General features: G+C 40.2%; 1 protein-coding gene across 1 annotated transcript in view; it reads left to right on the forward strand.

Annotated features, from left to right (window-relative positions):
* The first annotated feature begins 16,496 nt into the window (after nt 1–16,496).
* Nucleotides 16,497–24,621, forward strand: part of slc22a16 (solute carrier family 22 member 16) — a 37,691-nt gene continuing 29,566 nt past the window's right edge. The window contains exons 1-3 of the mRNA XM_063002466.1: nt 16,497–16,546; nt 20,932–21,405; nt 23,108–23,225. Coding sequence (XP_062858536.1) covers nt 16,497–16,546; nt 20,932–21,405; nt 23,108–23,225 — 642 coding nt within the window. The remainder of the gene's footprint in view (nt 16,547–20,931; nt 21,406–23,107; nt 23,226–24,621) is intronic.

A 24,621-nucleotide genomic window follows, 5' to 3' on the forward strand; every position in this document is an offset into this window, starting at 1 on the left:
ATCCTTATAATTCTTACTTTTTTATGAACAGGGCACCTCCCTCACAATGATTTAATCTCACCTGACTTTTAGAGAAGTCATTAGCCCATTGGTTCACATACTTTACAGAAGAACAAGCTTCTGTAGTGAATACAACCACAGCACAGCCCATGTCACTTAACACAGTTTGTCACTATGGCATCATTTACAATGCTTTTTCCCTACTGTCCCAACTTATTTGGGACTGGGGTTGTAAGAGGTTTTAAAAATGTGTACTTTGACCTAGGATTTAACTTTTTCTTTTATATGCCAAGTGATTTTAGTTTCTCTGTTTGCACAAACACATACAAATGGTGCAGTTCTAGTGGTCATATCAGCAAATCTTGGTGCATGGAAACTCACCAGCTGGGCACTAAGCTGAAGGTTTCATACGCATGCTTGTGTGTGTGTGTGTGTGTGTGTGTGTGGTACAGAGACTGATAAAGCAATGATAAAGTATTGGCAATTCAGAGGGAATAAGATTAATATTGTGACTGTTAAGAGTGCTCCAGCATGTCATAGCTAGGTTTTTGGTCTGTCTGTTCTGTAATTGATTTTTCTTGGTCAGTGAATGAATAAACAAAACATGTAAATTATACACTGAGTGGCCACTTTATTAGGAACCCAATAGTAACACTGGGAATAAGTGCATTTGCTCTCATTCTCTCATTATGTTAGTGTTTTGTGTTGATGTGGTTGCACTACCTAACTGCTTTAGACGTATGCTGTACATTTCCTATTATACCACATTATACATTGCATTATGATTTAGATCTGGTGACTGGGGAGGCTATTGAAATCCTATAAACTGTTCAGATATGACTACAACTACTATGACTACAACTTTCTGACATGTTACATTATAATGTTGGATATAGCCCTAATAAGGGCGCATTCACATAAGAAGTGGCAAAACCGCATGCCTCGGCACAAATCGGCGCTTTGCTCAGCTTGAGTGGTGCGGTAAAATTTCATCAATGAATATACAAACGAAAATGCATTTGTAAAATAACTCTCAAATCCACTCTGAAGGCATCCACATGTGTCTGTTTAGCAGTATTTTTTTCACTGTTTCACTTTTAAACTTGTGTTATAGCTCGGGGTGCTGAGAAATCAGCTTTTCCCGAGAGAGTCTAAAATGCTTATCGTTAAAAATAACTTAAAATAAGCTTAACATGGTTTAATGTACTACAAGAATGACATAGGAACACTAAACCTCTTTTAATTATTACTGGTCATAAGTTCTCTCCACTAATGAAATTCCTCAGTCGTTGTTTTACAATTAATTACATTAAGCTTTGTTCATGTTAAGTGTTGTTTGTACTGCCTGTGTCACTTTTACCTCGTCATATCAAACAGTTCGTCTCATTGTAGGTGCTTTGAAAAGGTCAGTGGTAAACTGGGTCAAACTTCAGGCAAAAGTGCTGCTTATGGAAGCGCAACGCCATACTCCATAAGAAACAATGGCACAGTCAGCGCAAAAGCAGTTTTGCAATTTTACAATTACATTATAAAATAATAATAATTACAACTCAAAATCAGAAAGAGTTGGGACAGCATGAAAAGAAAACACAGAGTTTCTTACATTTACTTTGACTTTTATTTAATTGCAGACAGGATGAACCTGAGATATTCCATGTTTTATCTGCTCAACTACATTTCATTTATTAATAAACATCCATTCCTGCATTTCAGGCCTGCAACACATTCCAAAAAAAAGTTGGGACAGTAAAGCATTTACCACTTTGTAATGTTGCTATTCCTTTTCACCACACTTAAAAGACGTTTTGGCACCGAGGAGACCAAGTGATTTAGTGTTTCAGCTTTTATTTTGTCTCATTCTTCCTGCAAACACGTCTTAAGATGTGCAACAGTACGAGGTCGTCGTTGTCGCATTTTTCCTTTCAAAATTCTCCACACATTCTCTATTGGGGACAGGTCAGGACTGCAGACAGGCCAGTCCAGTACCCGTACCCTCTTCTTCCACAACCATGCCATTGTAACGTGTGCAGCATGTGGTTTTGCATTGTTTTGTTGAAAAATGCATGGACGTCCCTGGAAAAGATGACGTCTTGCAGGCAGCACATGTTGCTCTAAGATCTCAATGTACTTTTCTGCATTAATGCTGCATTAAGAAGTGTAAATGACCTTTGCCAAGGACACTGACACAGCTCCATACAATGACAGACCCTGGCTTTTAGACTTGTAGCTGATAACAGTCTGGATGGTCATTTTTCTTTTCTTTGGTCCAGAGCACACAGCGTCCATTTTTTACTAAAAAGACCTGGAATGCTGTTTCATCTGACCACAATACACGTTTCCACTGTGTGATGGTCCACCCTAGATGCCTCAAAGCCCAGAGAAGTTGACACCGCTTCTGGACATGGTTAACATACTTTTTTGCACAGTAAAGTTTTAAGTGAAATCCAAACCATGATTACAAATCGTAATCGTTGACGTCACCTGTTTGGAATCACATCATTATTTAATTTTTTCACCTTATTACTAGCCCTAAATTGCCCCCGTCCCAACTTGTTTTGAAATGTGTTGCAGGCCTGAAATGCAGGAATGGAGAGATACACTAACAAATTAAATGAAGTTGAGCAGACATAACATGAAATATCTCAGGTTCATCCTGTCTGCAATCAAATAAAAGTCAAAGTAAATGTAAGGAACACTGTGTTTATATTTTATTTGCATTGTCCATACTGTCCCAACTTTTTCTGATTTGGGGTTGTATAAATTGTGGCGCAAAGGTGGCGCAGCAAGATATTCAGCTAGCACACGAGAGCTGGGATTCTGACCTATCCAAGTTTGAATTTCAGCTCTGGTATCGGTTGGCTGCGCGTCCCCTGGCAGTCACAATTGGCAGTGGCTACAGAAGATAAAATTGGCCACTAGTCTGCTTGGTGGGAAAAGACTGGACTAAAAAGAGGGTGGGGTCTTTGACGCTGTGTAGGACCCTGGTTAGTAGCCAAAGGCACCTGTACAAAAGTGGAGGAATGCAGAGATCAGTGTCCACCAAAGTATGGATGAATAAGAAGGCGTCGATTCCCTTCAACGCATGTGTCAGGTGAATATACCCCCAGCAGTAGAAGACTAACTGGCTAAGCTAAATTGGGAGGAAAAAAGGGAAAACACATGAACAAAAAAATATTAACAGGTTTGGTTAATAAATTCATTCTGTTCACGCCAAATTCCAGCTCTATAATTTGCACATGCTAGCAGACGTCATCATTTATAAAGCCAGGCATTGTTATTCCAATCATAAACTGTTTAGCTTGATCCTGGTCCACTCTAGCCTCAAATCCCCATTCTTGGCTGACATGAGTGGAACCCTAGTTAATCTTTCACTGTTGAAGCTCAATATATGTGTGTTTAGTGTTGCTTACTCATTTCTTATGCACCATGCTTAGTTATTTATTCAAACTGTGATGCAAACACCCCACAAACCATCTATTCATGCATCTATAGTTTATATAATTTGCCCTATTAACTGTAGAATATGTAGTGTATAGTCTATAATTTTATTTGATTTCTTTATTTCTATCTTTATCTGTATTTACTCTTTGCTGGAGCTGCTGTAACAGTCAAATTTCCCCAGTAGGGATCAATAAAGGAATCCTATCTTATCTTATCCAACAATTCACTATTTTTGCTTGGTAGACCTGGGCTCTAATAAGCATAAAAACTTTGTACAGCAGTAAAGGCAAACTTCAGCCAATTAAGAGTAGCAACATTTGAGACATTGCATCAGCCAGGGCATTTTCTAAATCCCTAATAAATGTACATAGACAAGATCGATCTATCTATCTATCTATCTATCTATCTATCTATCTATCTATCTATCTATCTATCTATCTATCTATCTATCTATCTATCTATCTATCTATCTATCTATCTATCTATCTATCTATCTATCTATCTATCTATCTATCTATCTATCTATCTATCTATCTATACCAATCAGCCATAACATTAAAACCACCTCCTTGTTTCTATACACACCGTACATTTTATCAGCTCCACTTACCATATAGAAGCACTTTGTAGTTCAGCACTGTAGTGACAATGACATGGTGGTGGTGTGTTAGTGTGTATTGTGCTGGTATGAGTGGATCAGACACAGCAGCGCTGCTGGAGTTTTTAAATACCGTGTCCACTGACTGTCCACTCTATTAGACACTCCTACCTAGTTGGTCCACCTTGTAGATGTAAAGTCTGAGACGGTTGCTCATCTATTGCTGCTGTTTGAGTTGGTCATCTTCTAGACCTTCATCAGTGGTCACAGGATGCTGCCCACAGGGCGCTGTTGGCTGGATATTTTTTGGGTCAATGGACTATTCTCAGTCCAGCAGGAACAGTGAGGTAATTAAAAACTCAAGCAGCGCTGCTGTGTCTAATCCACTCATACCAGCACAACAAACACTAACACACCACCACCATGTCAGTGTCACTGCCGTGCTGAGAATGATCCACCACCTAAATAATACCTGCTCTTTGGTGGTCCTGGGAAAGTCCTGACCATTGAAGAACAGCATGAAAGGGGGATAACAAAGAATGCAAAGAAATAGATAGATGGACTACAGTCAGTAATTGTAGACATACAAAGTGCATCTATATGGTAATTGGAGCTGATAAAATGGACAGTGAGTGTAGAAATAGGGAGGTGGTTTTAATGTTATGGCTGATCAGTGTATATACATGGTTCCAAAACACACATAACATATATACATGGTTCCAAAAGACGGCAAGGTTCCAAAACACTCATAACATATATACATGGTTCCAAAAGACGGCAAGGTTCCAAAACACTCATAACATATATACATGGTTCCAAAGGAAAGCAAGGTTCCAAAACACTCATAACATATATACATGGTTCCAAAAGACAGCAAGGTTCCAAAACACTCATAACATATATACATGGTTCCAAAGGACAGCAAGGTTCCAAAACACTCATAACATACATGGTTCCAAAGAACAGCAAGGTTCCAAAACACGCATAACATCCATGGTTCCAAAGGACAGCAAGGTTCCAAAACACTCATAGCATGTATACATGGTTCCAAAGGACAGCAAGGTTCCAATACACTCATAGCATATATACATGGTTCCAAAGGACAGCAAGGTTTCAAAACACTCATAGCATATATACATGGTTCCAAAGGACAGCAAGGTTTCAAAACACTCATAGCATATATACATGGTTCCAAAGGACAGCAAGGTTTCAAAACACTCATAACATATATACATGGTTCCAAAGGACGGCAAGGTTCCAATACACTCATAACATACAGGGGTTGGACAATGAAACTGAAACACCTGGTTTTAGACCACAATAATGTATTAGTATGGTGTAGGGCCTCCTTTTGCGGCCAATACAGCGTCAATTCGTCTTGGAAATGACATATACAAGTCCTGCACTGTGGTCAGAGGGATTTTAAGCCATTCTTCTTGCAGGATAGTGGCCAGGTCACTACGTGATGCTGGTGGAGGAAAACGTTTCCTGACTCGCTTCTCCAAAACACCCCAAAGTGGCTCAATAATATTTAGATCTGGTGACTGTGCAGGCCATGGGAGATGTTCAACTTCACTTTCATGTTCATCAAACCAATCTTTCACCAGTCTTGCTGTGTGTATTGGTGCATTGTCATCCTGATACACGGCACCGCCTTCAGGATACAATGTTTAAACCATTGGATGCACATGGTCCTGCAGAATGGTTCGGTAGTCCTTGGCAGTGACGCGCCCATCTAGCACAAGTATTGGGCCAAGGGAATGCCATGATATGGCAGCCCAAACCATCACTGATCCACCCCCATGCTTCACTCTGGGCATGCAACAGTCTGGGTGGTATGCTTCTTTGGGGTTTCTCCACACCGTAACTCTCCCGGATGTGGGGAACACAGTAAAGGTGGACTCATCAGAGAACAATACATGTTTCACATTGTCCACAGCCCAAGATTTGCACTCCTTGCACCATTGAAACCGACGTTTGGCATTGGCACGAGTGACCAAAGGTTTGGCTATAGCAGCCCGGCCGTGTATATTGACCCTGTGGAGCTCCCGACGGACAGTTCTGGTGGAAACAGGAGAGTTGAGGTGCACATTTAATTCTGCTGTGATTTGGGCAGCCGTGGTTTTATGTTTTTTGGATACAATCCGGGTTAGCACCCGAACATCCCTTTCAGACAGCTTCCTCTTGCGTCCACAGTTAATCCTGTTGGATGTGGTTTGTCCTTCTTGGTGGTATGCTGACATTACCCTGGATACCGTGGCTCTTGATACATCACAAAGACTTGCTGTCTTGGTCACAGATGCGCCAGCAAGACGTGCACCAACAATTTGTCCTCTTTTGAACTCTGGTATGTCACCCATAATGTTGTGTGCATTGCAATATTTTGAGCAAAACTGTGCTCTTACCCTGCTAATTGAACCTTCACACTCTGCTCTTACTGGTGCAATGTGCAATTAATGAAGATTGGCCACCAGACTGGTCCAATTTAGCCATGAAACCTCCCACACTAAAATGACAGGTGTTTCAGTTTCATTGTCCAACCCTGTATATACATGGTTCAAAAAGGCAGCAAGGTTCCAATACACTCATAACATATGTACATGGTTCCAAAGAACAGCAAGGTTCCAATACACTCATAACATATATACATGGTTCCAAATGACAGCAAGGTTCCAATACACTCATAACATACATGGTTCCAAATGACAGCAAGGATCCAAAACACTTATAACATATATACATGGTTCCAAAGGAAAGCAAGGTTCCAAAACACTCATAACATATATACATGGTTCCAAAAGACAGCAAGGTTCCAAAACACTCATAACATATATACATGGTTCCAAATGACAGCAAGGTTCCAAAACACTCATAACATACATGGTTCCAAAAGACAGCAAGGTTCCAAAACACTCATAACATACATGGTTCCAAAGAACAGCAAGGTTCCAAAACACTCATAGCATACATGGTTCCAAAGGACAGCAAGGTTCCAAAACACTCATAGCATATATACATGGTTCCAAAGAACAGCAAGGTTCCAAAACACTCATAACACTCATAACATATATACATGGTTCCAAAGGACGGCAAGGTTCCAAAACACTCATAACATATATATATGGTTCCAAAAGACAGCAAGGTTGTCTTCAACTCTGGGATGTTGGTGGGTTTCCTCACATTAAGTGCTCGCTTCAGGTCCTTCCACAACATTTCGATTGGATTAAGGTCAGGACTTTGACTTGGCCATTCCAAAACATTAACTTCATTCTTCTTTAACCATTCTTTGTAGAACGACTTGTGTGCTTAGGCTCGTTGTCTTGCTGCATGACCCACCTTCTCTTGAGATTTAGTTCATGGACAGATGTCCTGACATTTTCCTTAAGAATTCTCTGATATAATTCAGAATTCATTGTTCCATCAATGATGGTAAGCTGTCCTGGCCCAGATGCAGCAAAACAGGCCCAAACCATAATACTACCACCACCATGTTTCACAGACGGGATAAGGTTCTTATGCTGGAATGCAGTGTTTTCTTTTCTCCAAACATAACGCCTTTCATTTACACCAAAAAGTTCTATTTTGGTCTCATCCGTCCACAAAACATTCTTCCAATAGCCTTCTGGCTTGTCCACGTGATCTGTAGCAAACTGCAGACGAGCAGCAATGTTCTTTTTGGAGAGCAGTGGTTTTCTCCTTGCAACCCTGCCATGCACACCATTGTTGTTCAGTGTTCTCCTGATGGTGGACTCATGAACATTAACATTAGCCAATGTGAGAGAGGCCTTCAGTTGCTTAGAAGTTACCCTGGGGTCCTTTGTGACCTCGTCGACTATTAAACGCCTTGTTCTTGCAGTGATCTTTGTTGGTCGACCACTCCTGGGGAGGGTAACAATGGTCTTGAATTTCCTCCATTTGTACACAATCTGTCTGACTGTGGATTGGTGGAGTCCAAACTCTTTAGGGATGATTTTGTAACCTTTTCCAGCCTGATAAGCATCAACAACTCTTTTTCTGAGGTCCTCAGAAATCTCCTTTGTTCATGCCATGATACACTTCCACAAACATGTGTTGTAAAGAGCAGACTTTGCTAGATCCCTGTTCTTTAAATAAAACAGGGTGCCCACTCACACCTGATTGTCATCCCACTGATTGAAATGTCACCTGACTCTAATTTCACCTTCAAATTAACTGCGAATCCTAGAGGTTCACATACTTTTGCCACTCACAAATATGTAATATTGGATAATTTTTCTTAATAAATAAATGACCAAGTATAATATTTTTGTCTCATTTGTTTAACTGGGTTCTCTTTATCTACTTTTAGGACTATACATATACATGGTTCCAAAGGACGGCAAGGTTCCAAAACACTCATAACATATATACATGGTTCCAAAAGACAGCAAGGTTCCAATACACTCATAACATATATACATGGTTCCAAATGACAGCAAGGTTCCAAAACACTCATAACATACATGGTTCCAAAGAACAGCAAAGTTCCAAAACACTCATAACATACATGGTTCCAAAGAACAGCAAGGTTCCAAAACACTCATAGCATATATACATGGTTCCAAAGAACAGCAAGGTTCCAAAACACTCATAACATACATGGTTCCAAAGGACAGCAAGGTTCCAAAACACTCATAGCATATATACATGGTTCCAAAGAACAGCAAGGTTCCAAAACACTCATAACACTCATAACATATAAACATGGTTCCAAAGGACGGCAAGGTTCCAAAACACTCATAACATATATACATGGTTCCAAAAGACAGCAAGGTTCCAATACACTCATAACACATATACATGGTTCCAAAGAACAGCAAGGTTCCAAAACACTCATAACACTCATAACATATAAACATGGTTCCAAAGGACAGCAAGGTTCCAAAACACTCATAACATACATGGTTCCAAAGGACAGCAAGATTCCAAAACACTCATAACATATATACATGGTTCCAAAGAACAGCAAGGTTCCAAAACACTCATAGCATATATACATGGTTCCAAAGAACAGCAAGGTTCCAAAACACTCATAACACTCATAACATATAAACATGGTTCCAAAGGACGGCAAGGATCCAAAACACTCATAACATATATACATGGTTCCAAAAGACAGCAAGGTTCAAATACACTCATAACATATATACATGGTTCCAAAGGAAAGCAAGGTTCCAAAACACTCATAACATATATAAATGGTTCCAAAGAACAGCAAGGTTCCAAAACACTCATAACACTCATAACATATAAACATGGTTCCAAAGGCTGGCAAGGATCAAAAACACTCATAACATATATACATGGTTCCAAAGAACAGCAAGGTTCCAAAACACTCATAACATACATGGTTCCAAAGGACAGCAAGGTTCCAAAACACTCATAGCATATATACATGGTTCCAAAGAACAGCAAGGTTCCAAAACACTCATAACACTCATAACATATATACATGGTTCCAAAGGACGGCAAGGTTCCAAAACACTCATAACATATATACATGGTTCCAAAAGACAGCAAGGTTCCAATACACTCATAACACATATACATGGTTCCAAAGAACAGCAAGGTTCCAAAACACTCATAACACTCATAACATATATACATGGTTCCAAAGGACGGCAAGGATCCAATACACTCATAACATATATACATGGTTCCAAAGAACAGCAAGGTTCCAAAACACTCATAACATACATGGTTCCAAAGAACAGCAAGGTTCCAAAACACTCATAGCATATATACATGGTTCCAAAGGACGGCAAGGTTCCAAAACACTCATAGCATATATACATGGTTCCAAAGAACAGCAAGGTTCCAAAACACTCATAACACTCATAACATATATACATGGTTCCAAAGGACAGCAAGGTTCCAAAACACTCATAACATACATGGTTCCAAAGAACAGCAAGGTTCCAAAACACTCATAGCATATATACATGGTTCCAAAGGACAGCAAGGTTCCAAAACACTCATAACATATATATACATGGTTCCAAAGAACAGCAAGGTTCCAAAAACACTCATAACATACTGTATATATACATGGTTCCAAAGAACAGCAAGGTTCCAAAACACACATAAGATATATACATGGTTATACAACAGTTAGTTCTGACTTTACAATCTGATTGGTTGAGAAGCGTTCTAACCGTGCTGATATTTGTGATAACAGCACGGCCTTTTCACACCACAACTGTATTACTCCGCTGACGCGTTGCCATTAACGACAAGCTTCATGCACACAAGCCGCTGGTTGTTTCAGGTCTGAGGGCTCGTTAAAAAGCTATTGGAGACCCACACTAGCTGACAGAAAAAGGTGAAGTGCAGTCCTCAGTGCGGAACATGACCCAGAAGACACAGTACAGAGGCCACCAGCGAAGCGAGCCGGACTGTTTGATGCCGATGCACATCCTACAGAGCAGCCTTTTTTTTTCTAACTGCACAATGAACGGAAGTGTGCAGATTAACATATACAAATAACGCAATAACTCTAATAAATAACTAAATTATATCTTTTAATTCTTAATTAATTTTATTTTTAGCTTTTTGTCCTTTTCCTTTCATCTTCACTTATTCATATTCGCTTATTATTTTTATTCCAAACTAGCGTTACTTTGTAGTGTTAAACTACTGTATATGCCTTTTTTAACCTACTATGTTAAGGCAGGGTAGGGAATTTTTACCGTTGCATAGCAGCAACTCATTCGTTGTGGAACTACTTTTTGGCGGAAGGTATTGTCAATATTAAAGCATATTCAATATGAAATTCAGAGCTTCTTTGATTTATTTTCTTTCTTCCTTTTGTAAAAACTGTTGTATAAAAGCAATAGAACACTTGAGGTTGTGTGTTATTGCGAATAACATCACAGCTGTGATGATCTCTGCGACCAAATCACAGCCGTGATGTTATTCGCGATAACACACTCCCTCTCGTGTTCTATTTAAGCAATAGTCGCAGGCACGAGCCGAAGACGACTGGCTGTTGTGATAGCTAAAAAGATCACACAAAGGTCATTCTATTGTAATATCATTTAGTTTTAAAATGGGATGTCCAACAAGCTCATGGTCAGGTGTCCAGATATTTTTGGCCATATAGTGTATTAATTTGCCAAATGTAGCTTTGGAAGCATGGGTACCGGACAGCACTAGGTTCCTGGAGACCTGGGGTTAAATCTTTCATTCCATCCCTGTCTATAAGTAGTTTTGTAGGGTCTCAACATGTCAATGGTGGATTCCTGCAGGTGCTCAGGTTTCCCCCTCCTTACAAAAATATGTAACAGGAAAGTGTGTGTTGCCAGACAAAGGATTTTCACACCCTTTTTACAAGGATTACACTTATCCAGGGTGTATCCAGATGGCTCTTAACACACCACTTACATGATCTGGATAAAGCATTTACTCTAAATGGGATTATACATGTTTAAAAAAGCCTCAAAGAAAGATTGGAAGGGATTTGCATATTTCTCCCTCTACAGTGCATAATATCATTAAACCATTCAAGAAATCGGGAGGACTTTCTAAAAGCCAGAGTATGTCATGGTATGGGGCTGTGTCAGTGCCGTTGGAAAAGGTCATTTACACTTCTGTGATGGCAGCATTAATGCAGAAAAAGTACATTGAGATCTTAGAGCAACATGTGCTGCCTTCAAGACGTCATCTTTTCCAGGGACGTCCATGCATTTTTCAACAAGACAATGCAAAACCACATGCTGCACACATTACAAAGAGATGGCTGTGGAGGAAGAGGGTACAGGTACTGGACTGGCCTGCCTGCAGTCCTGACCTGTCCCCAATAGAGAATGTGTGGAGAATTTTGAAACTAAAATTGCGACAACGACGACCTCGTACTGTTGCACATCCTAAGACGTGTTTGCAGGAAGAATGGGACAAAATAAAAGATGAAACACTAAATCACTTGGTCTCCTCGGTTGCAAAACGTCTTTTAAGTGTGGTGAAAAGGAATGTCAACATTACAAAGTGGTAAATGCTTTACTGTCCCAACTTTTTTTTTGCAGACCTGAAATGCAGGAATGGATGTTTATTAATAAATGAAATGAAGTTGAGCAGATAAAACATGAAATATCTCAGGTTCATCCTGTCTGCAATCAAATAAAAGTCAAAGTAAATGTAACACACACACACACACACAAGTAATCTAGTATATCCAATTTAACCTGACTGCATGTCTTTGGACTGTGGGAGTAAACCAGAGCACCAGGAGGAACCCCACACAGACAAGGGGAAAACATGCAAACTCCACACAGAAAGGATCCAGGATTTTCTTGCTGTGAGGCAACAGTGCTACCTACCAGGCCACCGTGCTGCCCTAAATTAAGTTATGTAGATAAATAATAAATAATTAGCATTTGACCTCATTATTTTCTAATTCCAAACCGTCTTCCCACAGACACATTACAAAAGCCTTTCCAGAAAAGTGGAGAAATGGATGTTACACCCACACAGGAAGGACCAAACTCCAAAGAAATACATATTGTTTTATGATAGCATGTTTAACAACACAATCATGGCTTTTTTTTTGACAGTTTGGAGGTGAAAACAGTCTCTGTGATTGGCATAGGCTCTGTAATCATGACAATCATTGATGTAAAGTACCAGTGTGACTACAAAACCGAAACCTTTTCCTCTATGTATGTACCAATCTGCACTATACAATAAAAAAGCCAGTCAGTAATTTAATCAGTGATTTCATCAAGGAAGAACGAACAAGAGGATGAGACAGCTCAAAAGTGTTCCATTAATCATGTTGATTAGATTTTGATGCCTAATTCTATATGTGGCTTTCTATTTACTGTGCTGTTGATTGACATTTATTATTGTAGCAAAATAAGTCTCAAAAAACAACAATGAAAAAATCATAGAACAATGTTGTAGTTTTAAAAATCTTTCAAAGTTTATACTACACTGTATATAAATTACAGACATTTAGACTTATTCACACTATTAATGGTATGTAAATTTGTTGCAGAATAACAAAGGTTATCAGCAGCTGATCCAATCAAATAAGATCAAATAGGATCTAGAATAAAAAAACAAGGGTATGAATACTTACATCCTATTCATTGTTGGGAGTAATCACAAGGTTTTATTACATTTACATTTTCTGCATCTAGCAGACGCCTTTATCCAAAGCGACTTACAGTACTGTGACAGTATACAGTCTGAGCAATTGAGGGTTAAGGGCCTTGCTCAAGGACCCAACAGAAGCAATCTGGCAGTGGTGGGGCTTGAACCAGCGACCGTTTGATTACTAGTCCAGTACCTTAACCGCTAGGCTAACATTAATATTATTAACTGTATTACATACATTTAGTTCAGTAATTTGTTAAATAAAAAGGAGGTAAAATATTTAATCACACTGTAGTATATCTTAAATACACATATTTATATTTTAAACATATGTATGTGTATGGTAAATATTGGTATATCCTAAATATATGTATGTATATCCTAAATATATAAATATATCCTAAATATATAGATATATCCTAAACATATGCATGTATATTCTAAATATATGTATATCCTAAATATGTAGATATATCCTAAGTATATACTATATATATATATATATATATATATATATATATATATATCCTAAATATATGTATGTATATCCTAAACATATAGATAAATCCTAAACATATGTATGTATATTCTAAATACATGTATGTATATGCTAAATATATGTATATGCTAAATATATAGATATATCCTAAATATACGTATGTATATCCTAAATATATGTATGTATATGCTAAAAATATATAGGTAAATTCTAAATATATGCATGCATATCCTAAATAAATAGATAAATCCTAAATATATGCATGTATATCCTAAATAGCTATATCTTAAATATATGCATGTATATCCTAAATATATAGCTATATCCCAAATATATCCATGCATATCCTAAATATATAGATATATCCTAAATATATGCATGTATATCCTAAATATATAGCTATATTCTAAATATATGCATGTATATCCTAAATATATAGCTATATTCTAAATATATGCATGTATATCCTAAATATATAGCTATATCCCAAATATATGCATGTCTATCCTAACCATATACAGTGTATCACAAAAGTGAGTACACCCCTCACATTTCTGCAAATATTTCATTATATCTTTTCATGGGACAACACTATAGACATGAAACTTGGATATAATTTAGAGTAGTCAGTGTACAACTTGTATAGCAGTGTAGATTTACTGTCTTCTGAAAATAACTCAACACACAGCCATTAATGTCTAAATAGCTGGCAACATAAGTGAGTACACCCCACAGTGAACATGTCCAAATTGTGCCCAAATGTGTCGTTGTCCCTCCCTGGTGTCATGTGTCAAAGTCCCAGGTGTAAATGGGGAGCAGGGCTGTTAAATTTGGTGTTTTGGGTACAATTCTCTCATACTGGCCACTGGATATTCAACATGGCACCTCATGGCAAAGAACTCTCTGAGGATGTGAGAAATAGAATTGTTGCTCTCCACAAAGATGGCCTGGGCTATAAGAAGATTGCTAACACCCTGAAACTGAGCTAAAGCATGGTGTCCAAGGTCATACAGCGGTTTTCCAGGACAGGTTCCACTCGGAACAGGCTTCGCCAGGGTCGACCAAAGAAGTTGAGTCCACGTGTTCGGCGTCATATCCAGAGGTTGGCTTTAAAAAATAGACACATGAGTGCTGCCAGCATTGCTGCAGAGGTTGAAGACGTGGGAGGTCAGCCTGTCAGTGCTCAGACCATACGCCGCACACTGCATCAACTCGGTCTGCATGGTCGTCATCCCAGAAGGAAGCTGACGCACAAGAAAGCCAGCAAACAGTTTGCTGAAGACAAGCAGTCCAAGAACATGGATTACTGGAATGCCCTGTGGTCTGACGAGACCAAGATAAACTTGTTTGGCTCAGATGGTGTCCAGCATGTGTGGCGGCGCCCTGGTGAGAAGTACCAAGACAACTGTATCTTGCCTACAGTCAAGCATGGTGGTGGTAGCATCATGGTCTTGGGCTGCATGAGTGTTGCTGGCACTGGGGAGCTGCAGTTCATTGAGGGAAACATGAATTCCAACATGTACTGTGACATTCTGAAACAGAGCATGATCCCTTCCCTTCGAAAACTGGGCCTCATGGCAGTTTTCCAACAGGATAACGACCCCAAACACAACCTCCAAGATGACAACTGCCTTGCTGAGGAAGCTGAAGGTAAAGGTGATGGACTAAACCCAATTGAGCACCTGTGGCGCATCCTCAAGTGGAAGGTGGAGGAGTTCAAGGTGTCTAACATCCACCAGCTCCGTGATGTCATCATGGAGGAGTGGGAGAGGATTCCAGTAGCAACCTGTGCAGCTCTGGTGAATTCCATGCCCAGGAGGGTTAAGGCAGTGCTGGATAATAATGGTGGTCACACAAAATATTGACACTTTGGGCACAATTTGGACATGTTCACTGTGGGGTGTACTCACTTATGTTGCCAGCCATTTAGACATTAATGGCTGTGTGTTGAGTTATTTTCAGAAGACAGTAAATCTACACTGCTATACAAGTTGTACACTGACTACTCTAAGTTATATCCAAGTTTCATGTCTATAGTGTTGTCCCATGAAAAGATATAATAAAATATTTGCAGAAATGTGAGGGGTGTACTCACTTTTGTGATACACTGTAGATGAATCCTAAATATATGCATGCATATCCTAAAGAAATAGTTAAATCCTAAATATATGTATGTATATCTTGTGATCTTTTTAGCTATAACAACAAATGTAGGAATTTGTGCCCATTCAGTCATTTGTATGGCTGGGCAAAGATTCTGGATACTATGCTGGAACTAGAAATGGCCTTTCACTGCAAAGTAGGAAGCATTATAATTGATTTATTACACCTGTTAGCAGTTGTTGTGGCTGAAACATAGATTTTGATTTATATAACGTATTTATGTATAACATATACCTATAAGATTATGCATTATAATTGTTATATTAAAAACCCCTTTATAAATATAAATAGTTATTTCACATAATATAATTAAATATTAGCTACTCCAAACATATGTAAATGTGATAGTGTAGGGTGCCTTGCAATAAAGTGCTGCACTGTCCACACTATTTTGCCTTGCAGCCAAGTGAACATGATTAATAATAATAATAATAATAATAATAATAATAATAATAATAATAACCTGTAAGTTTTACCCTCTGGTATTTTACTTAGGGCTGTACCCTGTTTCTTAGGGTGTGCTTGGGGTATAAAGTTGCCCTCAGTATCTGCCCCTCTCAGTGAGGATGTAAGCTCAGCTCTGAGTGGAACTATTTACAAACAGAGAACACAGTTAGCTGCAGTCACAGTGCACCACCACCACCACCAAGCTCCAGGAACTAAATCCACACACACTCTCTCACCATGAGCACCAGTGTGGAGCGCCTGTTCGACCAGCTGGGACACTTCGGAAGGTAAGTGCGGTGGTTCCAGTGACCAAAGAGACTAAACGCAGATAGAAAAGTATCAGTTTCTGCTACAGGACAGGGAGTAAACGTGCAGTTTAACAGATGTGTTTATCTAAGCTGATTTAATCTTTTTTTTTTTTATTAATAAAACATCTGGATCGACAGTAACGGAACGTACTGAACAGAGCAACAATGCGCGTCATGGACATGCGGCTGGAATCGTGTGGAAAAGTTGCATCACCAGCTTAAACACTGCATTAGGACTTGTTATTACATTTAAGTAATCTGATCCCTTACATATATTCAGTCAGTAACAGGAACATGCGTGTATTTTGGATGAGATAAGTACACCCATACACGCCTCGTTTCCCAAAAAATTGGGACAGTATGTAAAACGAACACAGTGAACTTTAGATTCCTGATAACTGGTATTAATGAGAATTGAAATGATTTACACATTTTACCAACAATTGTTTCACCATGTACAGTCCATAACATTATTAACAGTAAGAAGGTCCTGAGTTCGAATCCCAGGAGTAATGGTCCAGGTTCTTTCTGTGTGGACTTTGCATGTTTCCCCAGGTTTCCTCCCACAGTCCAAAGACATGCAGTGCAAAATTGCCTTAGGTATGAGTGTGTCACCATGAACAGTCCATAACATTATTAACAGTTTCATAGAATCCAAATAAATCTCTGTACCTATACATTCATTCATTCTCAGCATTTAGCAGACGCTTTTATCCAAAGTGACTTACACGATGAGCAATTAAGGGCCTTGCTCAGGGACCCAACAGTCGCAACTTGGTGGTGGCGGGGCTTGAACCGGCAACCTTCTGTTTACTAGGCCAGTACCTTAACCACTGAGCTATCACTGCCCTATACAGGCAGGTGGTACTGTATATCCTAAACATATAGAACAATCCTAAATATATGCATGTATATCCTAAATATATAGATATATCCTAAATACATGTATGTATATTCTAAATATTTAGACAAATCCTATATGCATGTAAATCCTAAACATATAGATAAATACTAAATATATGCATGCATATCCTAAATATATAGATATATCCTAAATATATAGATAAATACTTAATATATGTATGTATATTCTAAATATATAGATATATCCTAAATACATGCATGAATATCCTAAATATATAAATATATCTTAAATATATGTATGTATATCCTAAATATATGTACGCATATCCTAAATATATAAATATATCCTAAATATATGTATGCATATCCTAAATATATAGCTAAATCCTAAATATATGCATGCATATCCTAAATATATAAATATATCCTAAATATATGCATGTATATCCTAAATAAATAGATAAATCCTAAATATGTAGCACTGTTTCCTTACAGTAAAAAGGTCCTGGGTTCTAGGTATGAGTGTGTCACCATGTACAGTCCATAACATTATTAACAGTTTCATAGAATCCAAATAAATCTTTGTACCTAAAGAGGAGGTGGCACTGTGGCTCGGTGGGTGCTACACAGTAAAAAGGTCCTGGGTTCGAATCACCAGTTGGAATGGTCTGGGTTTTTTCGGTGTGGAGTTTGCATGTTCTCCCCATGTCTGTGTAGGTTTCCACCGGGAGCTCCAGTTTCCTCCCACAGTTCATAGACATGCAGTAAAATTGCCCTAGGTACTAGTGTGTCACCATGAACAGTCCATAACAAATCATAAAATCATAAAATAAATCTCTGTACCTTAAGAGCAGGTGCCACTGTGGCTCGGTGGGTAGCTCTGTTCTTTCTGTGTGGATCTTGCATGTTCTCCCTGTGTCTGTGTGGGTTTCCCTCCAGGAGCTCTGGTTTCCTCACACAGCCCAACGACAGTAGTACAAAGTTGCCCTAGGTACTAGTGTGTCACCATGTACAGTCCATGACATTATGGACTGTGTGGCCCTGTGGCACTGTTGCCTCACAGTAAAAATGTCCTAGGTTAAATTTCAGGTGGAGCGGTCTGGGTCCTTTCTGTGTGGAGATTGCATGTTCTCCCCATGTCTGTGTGGGTTTTCACCAGTTCATAGACATGCAGTATAAAATTACCCTAGGTATGAGTATGAGTGTGTGTGTGTGTGTGTGTACCCTGTGATTGACTGGTGCCCTGTCCTGGGTGTTTCCTACCTTTCACCCAGAAAATTGGACCCACCTTGACCCTAAATTTAATAAAGTGGTGGTAAAACAGACAGTGAATGAATTAATGATTATGTTTTAACAACAGTTGTTGTTTGGTGGGTAGCACTGTTGCCTCACAGTAAGAAGGTCTTTAGTTTGAATCCCAGCTGGAACAGTCCTGGTCCTTTCTGTGTGGAGTTTGCATGTTCTCCCTGTGTCCGAATGGGTTTCCTCTGGGTGCTATTTAAAACATTCTTTAATTGATGGGGAACTGAGGACACCAATTGTAGGCTATTCTTGTCTGTCTGGGAACTCTGTCATCATACACTGGGTTTCTTAAGAGACCAGACATATTATTGAGATGCAGGTCTGGGCTGCAGGCAGGTCAGTCTAGCACCTGTACGCTCTTACAGTTTTATGTTTGATTCATTTTACTGAATCAAGCTGCAAAATGCATGTGTGCCCCTCTGCATTAACGGTGTCTTTACCCTTTTACAGATATGTAAGTTACCCATGTCATTGGCACTAACACAACCTTACTGTTATAGGCAAAAGTGAAGTCTTCAGAACACAGGGTAAATTTTCCAGTTTGCATTTGTCCACCCCAGTTTAAGCCCAGGAAATTTGGCAGTGTTGATCTTAAACTATTCACTACAGTTTTCACGAAATGGCAAACCCATACTTGCTCACAAACTACTAACCTTTTAGTTCATGTTGCCTTAATCATTCATTATAAAGAAGACTAAAATTTACCATATAGAAGCACTTTGTAGTTCTACAATTACTGACTGTAGTCCATCTGTTTCTCTGCATGCTTTGTTAGCCCCCTTTTATTCTGTTCTTTAATACTCAGGACCCCCCAGGACCACCACAGAGTAGGTATTATTTGGGTGGTGGATCATTCTCAGCACTGCAGTGACACTGACATGGTGGTGGTGTGTTAGTGTGTGTTGTGCTGGTATGAGTGGATCACACACAGCAGCACTGCTGGAGTATTTAAACACATCACTGTCACTGCTGGACTGAGAATAGTCCACCAACCCCAAAAATATCCAGCTAACAGTGCCCCGTGGGCAGCGTCCTGTGACCACTGATGAAGATCTCAAAGATGACAAACTCAAACAGCAGCAATAGATGAGCGATCGTCTCTGACTTTACATCTAAAAGGTGGACCAACTAGGTAGGGGTGTGGACAGTGAGTGGAAACGGTATTTAAAAACTCCAGCAGCGCTGCTGTGTCTGATCCGCTCATATTAGCACAACACACACTAACACACCACCACCATGTCAGTGTCACTGCTGTGCTGAGAATGATTCACCACCTAAATAATACCTGCTCTGTGGTGGTCCTGGGGGGTCCTGAGTATTAAAGAACAGAATAAAAGGGGGCTAACAAAGCATGCAGAGAAACAGATGGACTACAGTCAGTAATTGTAGAACTACAAAGTGCTTCTATATGGTAAATTTTAGTCTTCTTTATAATGAATGATTTGTATAAGTATATTTTACATAAACTAGTTGGAATGGTGCCCTGTGATTGACTGGCGACTGTCCAGGGTGGTTCCTGAATTACGCCCAGTGAATTGTACTTACCGTGGCCCTGAATTGGATAAACCGGTAAAACAATGAATGAATGAATGGTTGGAATGGGACCAGCACCACCTGGAAACAGTGTAAGGTCTAGACTGTTAATCTGCACAGCCACACAAATCAGAAGACATATGTCCATTTGGCTCTTATTTTGCTGACCACTGGTCCATGCCACATGGGTGAAATTAATCCAAGCTGCCTGGTCCAAGTTGGTCCTTCCTGTGCCTGGAAACTGGGGTTTTGCCAAATGGTCAAAGCCAAAAAAGCAGAGCGGTTTCAGGTTTCCGAATGGCCAGGCCAGCCGCTCTTTTTTTCCTTCTTGTTCTCTTGTCTCGTGTTTTATACAACCTCCGGGTTCAAGCCTGGATCACAATGTCAAGAGATGTGATTCAATTAGCACATAGGAACCAAGAAGCACTGAGCCAAGGAAGGCAACCCAACCGGTGGACAACATTATGCTTCCAGAATACCCAACCAGTAGAAAATGACCTAGTTGAAAGCAGCCACATGGTTTATAGGGAAAGTTCCTGTCAGGCACTTCCTGGGACAAAACCCTACGATGCCCTTATTTGACCAACAATAGGAACCTTAAGGTCCTGATTTACTGAGTCTGTTTATAATAAGAACAAATAAACAATTCCTTTTTTTCCCACAAGGTTCCAAGCCTGCCTCTACTTTGCTGCGGTCTTCCAAGCCGTGTCATGTGGGATTCACTACCTGGCCTCGGTGTTCTTAGTGGAGACGCCAAAGTTCCTTTGCAACACACAGTGGAACGTGACCGGAGTGCTGTATGGCAACCATTCAGCTACCTCGCTGGAAGACATCTGGCCATTCTACAAACCCGGTAGTGGGCCGGTGGTGGTGCGAACAATTATAGGAGAACAATGGGAGCTGGGTCCGTGTCGCAAGATGCTGCGTCACAACCCCATGGACTTCCAGTATGAGTTTATTGGCAATAAGTCTGTGGAGTCGTGCAGTGGCTATGTGTTCGACCATAGTCAGGTGGAGCAGAGCATCGTGACCGAATGGGACCTGGTGTGCGAGAAGGAATGGCTTGGCAAGCTTTCACAGCCTACCTTTATGCTGGGGGTTCTCATCGGCGCACTGGTGTTTGGAGACATCGCTGACAGGTATGCTTGGAGTCTTTGTGTCTGCATGTCCAAATCAAAGGTATTGTGTAGATGAATGTAAATGTATTTGCAACATTTAGGTCAATGGGTCCATAAGACAAACTGCATGTACAATGGACAACAATAGGGACAAGGGTCAAAATGCAATGACAAAATATGACTTTGAAATGGCTTACATACAATTTTTAACCTAAACCACACATTTAATATGTTGTTAGTCTTAGGACTTTACGACCAAAAGTATGTGGACACCTAAACATCAGCTTGTTCTATTAATCAATCAAAGTTTATTTGTCACATACACATAGTCATACATAAACCACCTTCTTGTTTCTACACTCACTGTCCATTTTATCAGCTCCACTTACCATATATGAGCACTTTGTAGTTCTACAATTACAGACTGTAGTTCATCTGTTTCTCTGCATGCTTTCATGCTGTTCTTCAATGGTCAGGACCCCCACAGGACCACTACAGAGTAGGTATTATTTGGGTGGTGGGTCATTCTCAGCACTGACACTGACATGGTGGTGGTGTGTGTTGTTCTGGTATGAGTGGATAAGACACAGCACTGTCCCTGCTGGACTGAGAGTAGTCCACACACCAAAAATATATCCAGCCAACAGCCACTGAAGAAGGTCTAGAAGATGACCAACTGAAACAGCAGCAATAGATGAGCGATCGTCTCTGACTTTACATCCACAAGGTGGACCAACTAGGTAGGAGTGTCTAATAAAGTGGACTGTAAGTGGACACTGCTGTGTCTTATCCACTCATACCAGCACAACACACACTAACACACCACCACCATGTGTGTCACTGCAGTGCTGAGAATGATCCACCACCTAAATAATACCTGCTCTGTGGTGGTCCTGTGGGGGTCCTGACGGTCCTGATTGAAGAACAGCATGAATGGGGGCTAACAAAGCATGCAGAGAAACAGATGGACTACAGTCAGTAATTGTAGAACTACAAATTGCTCCTATATGGTAAGTGGAGCTGATAAAATAGACAGTGTGTGTAGAAACAAACAAGAAGGTGGTTTTAAAGTATGGATATTCCGCTAGCACACCAGTGCTGGGATTCTAAACTCCCTACGTTTGAATCTCTGCTCTGCTACCGGTCAGCTGGGCATCCCGTAGCAGGCACAATTGGCAGTGTCTGGAGCAGACAAAATTGGCCACCAGTCTGCTGGGTGAGAACGACTGGGCTAATAATTGGGTGGAATAAGTGCAATATCTGGAGAATTTACTGAAGTATGGGCGAATAAGAAGGGTTTGAGGGGCTGCGCACACATCGGAGGGAGCATGGGGCAGGCGAATGTACCCTCCTTGGACACTCCAGGCTGCTGACAGGTTTGTAATAGGATGCCACCTTTGCAGCAAGCAGTTTATCAGTTTTGTGTTGTAATGTGGAAGTGTCTAGAAACTTCACTGTACCCATATAAGCAGGGCAAGTTGAAATTGAACTGTCTAATTAAAAGCTAGCCCTCTTCCACTGGAATTCAGGGTTCGAATCTCTATCTGTGGTTCTGACTGATCGGGCATCTACATACAGACACAATGAGCTAAATCAGAGGTTTGGCTGAGGCCCCTTGATGGATTGGCATCACCCAGTGATTCAATGAAAGCCAGACCCACTGTGGTACAACATGAATATGAAATATAAAAAATTAACTATTTTTGTCCCTGTGTTTCTCCAGGGTTGGCAGACGACCCATTCTGATAGCCACCAGCTTGTGCCAGTTTGCATTTGGCATAACAGTGGCATTTACCGGGAATTACTACTTTTTCGTGGTTATGCGCTTCCTGCTTGCTATGGTAAGACTGTCATGCTCTTTCCCCCAACTGTATTAATTTTAATATTTATATATTCGTGTGGGAATTACATCTGTGCAGCTGGAAGAGTGGGTGCTGCACAGCAACATGGTGTCTAAGGTCCTTGGTTTGATCCTTATTTCAGGTCTCTGTGCTGCATAGGTTTCCTCAAAAAATTCCACCCCCCATCCAAATTTGGTTGGCATATTGGGTATTTTACGTCATCCTACACGCGCTCCCGAGAAGTAGGCTGTTCGAAATCCTAGATGCTTTAATATGCTCACTAGTAAGATATCTTAAAATTTAAATGGTATTTTGACTCAAGAACGAGTGAGCATCCGATGCTGCCGTAGTGGTGAAGGCAATCCCAGCATTTAGTGCGGCCGCTACTGTTATTCATATTCTTTCATTATTATTGACATCCTAGTGGGTAGAGCTCTGGGCTATTAATCTGAAGATTGTGTGTTTGAATCCTAGCTGTGCCACTTTTGGGCCCTTAAGCAAGGCCATTACCCCGTCTGCTCCGGGGCGCCTTACAATGGCTGACCCTGCGCTCTGACCCCGGCTTCCAAACAAGCTGGGTTACACAAAAAAAGAATTTCATTGTACTGTACATGTATATACAGTGTATCACAAAAGTGAGTACACCCCTCACATTTCTGCAAATATTTTATTATATCTTTTCATGGGACAACACTATAGAAATAAAACTTGGATATAACTTAGAGTAGTCAGTGTACAACTTGTATAGCAGTGTAGATTTACTGTCTTCTGAAAATAACTCAACACACAGCCATTAATGTCTAAATGGCTGGCAACATAAGTGAGTACACCCCACAGTGAACATGTCCAAATTGTGCCCAAAGTGTCAATATTTTGTGTGACCACCATTATTATCCAGCACTGCCTTAACCCTCCTGGGCATGGAATTCACCAGAGCTGCACAGGTTGCTACTGGAATCCTCTTCCACTCCTCCATGATGACATCACAGAGCTGGTGGATGTTAGACACCTTAAACTCCTCCACCTTCCACTTGAGGATGCGCCACAGGTGCTCAATTGGGTTTAGTCCATCACCTTTACCTTCAGCTTCCTCAGCAAGGCAGTTGTCATCTTGGAGGTTGTGTTTGGGGTCGTTATCCTGTTGGAAAACTGCCATGAGGCCCAGTTTTCGAAGGGAGGGGATCATGCTCTGTTTCAGAATGTCACAGTACATGTTGGAATTCATGTTTCCCTCAATGAACTGCAGCTCCCCAGTGCCAGCAACACTCATGCAGCCCAAGACCATGATGCTACCACCACCATGCTTGACTGTAGGCAAGATACAGTTGTCTTGGTACTTCTCACCAGGGCGCCGCCACACATGCTGGACACCATCTGAGCCAAACAAGTTTATCTT

The sequence above is a fragment of the Trichomycterus rosablanca genome, chromosome 9 (genome assembly GCF_030014385.1).
Source record: "Trichomycterus rosablanca isolate fTriRos1 chromosome 9, fTriRos1.hap1, whole genome shotgun sequence".
Taxonomy (NCBI): Eukaryota; Metazoa; Chordata; class Actinopteri; order Siluriformes; family Trichomycteridae; genus Trichomycterus; species Trichomycterus rosablanca.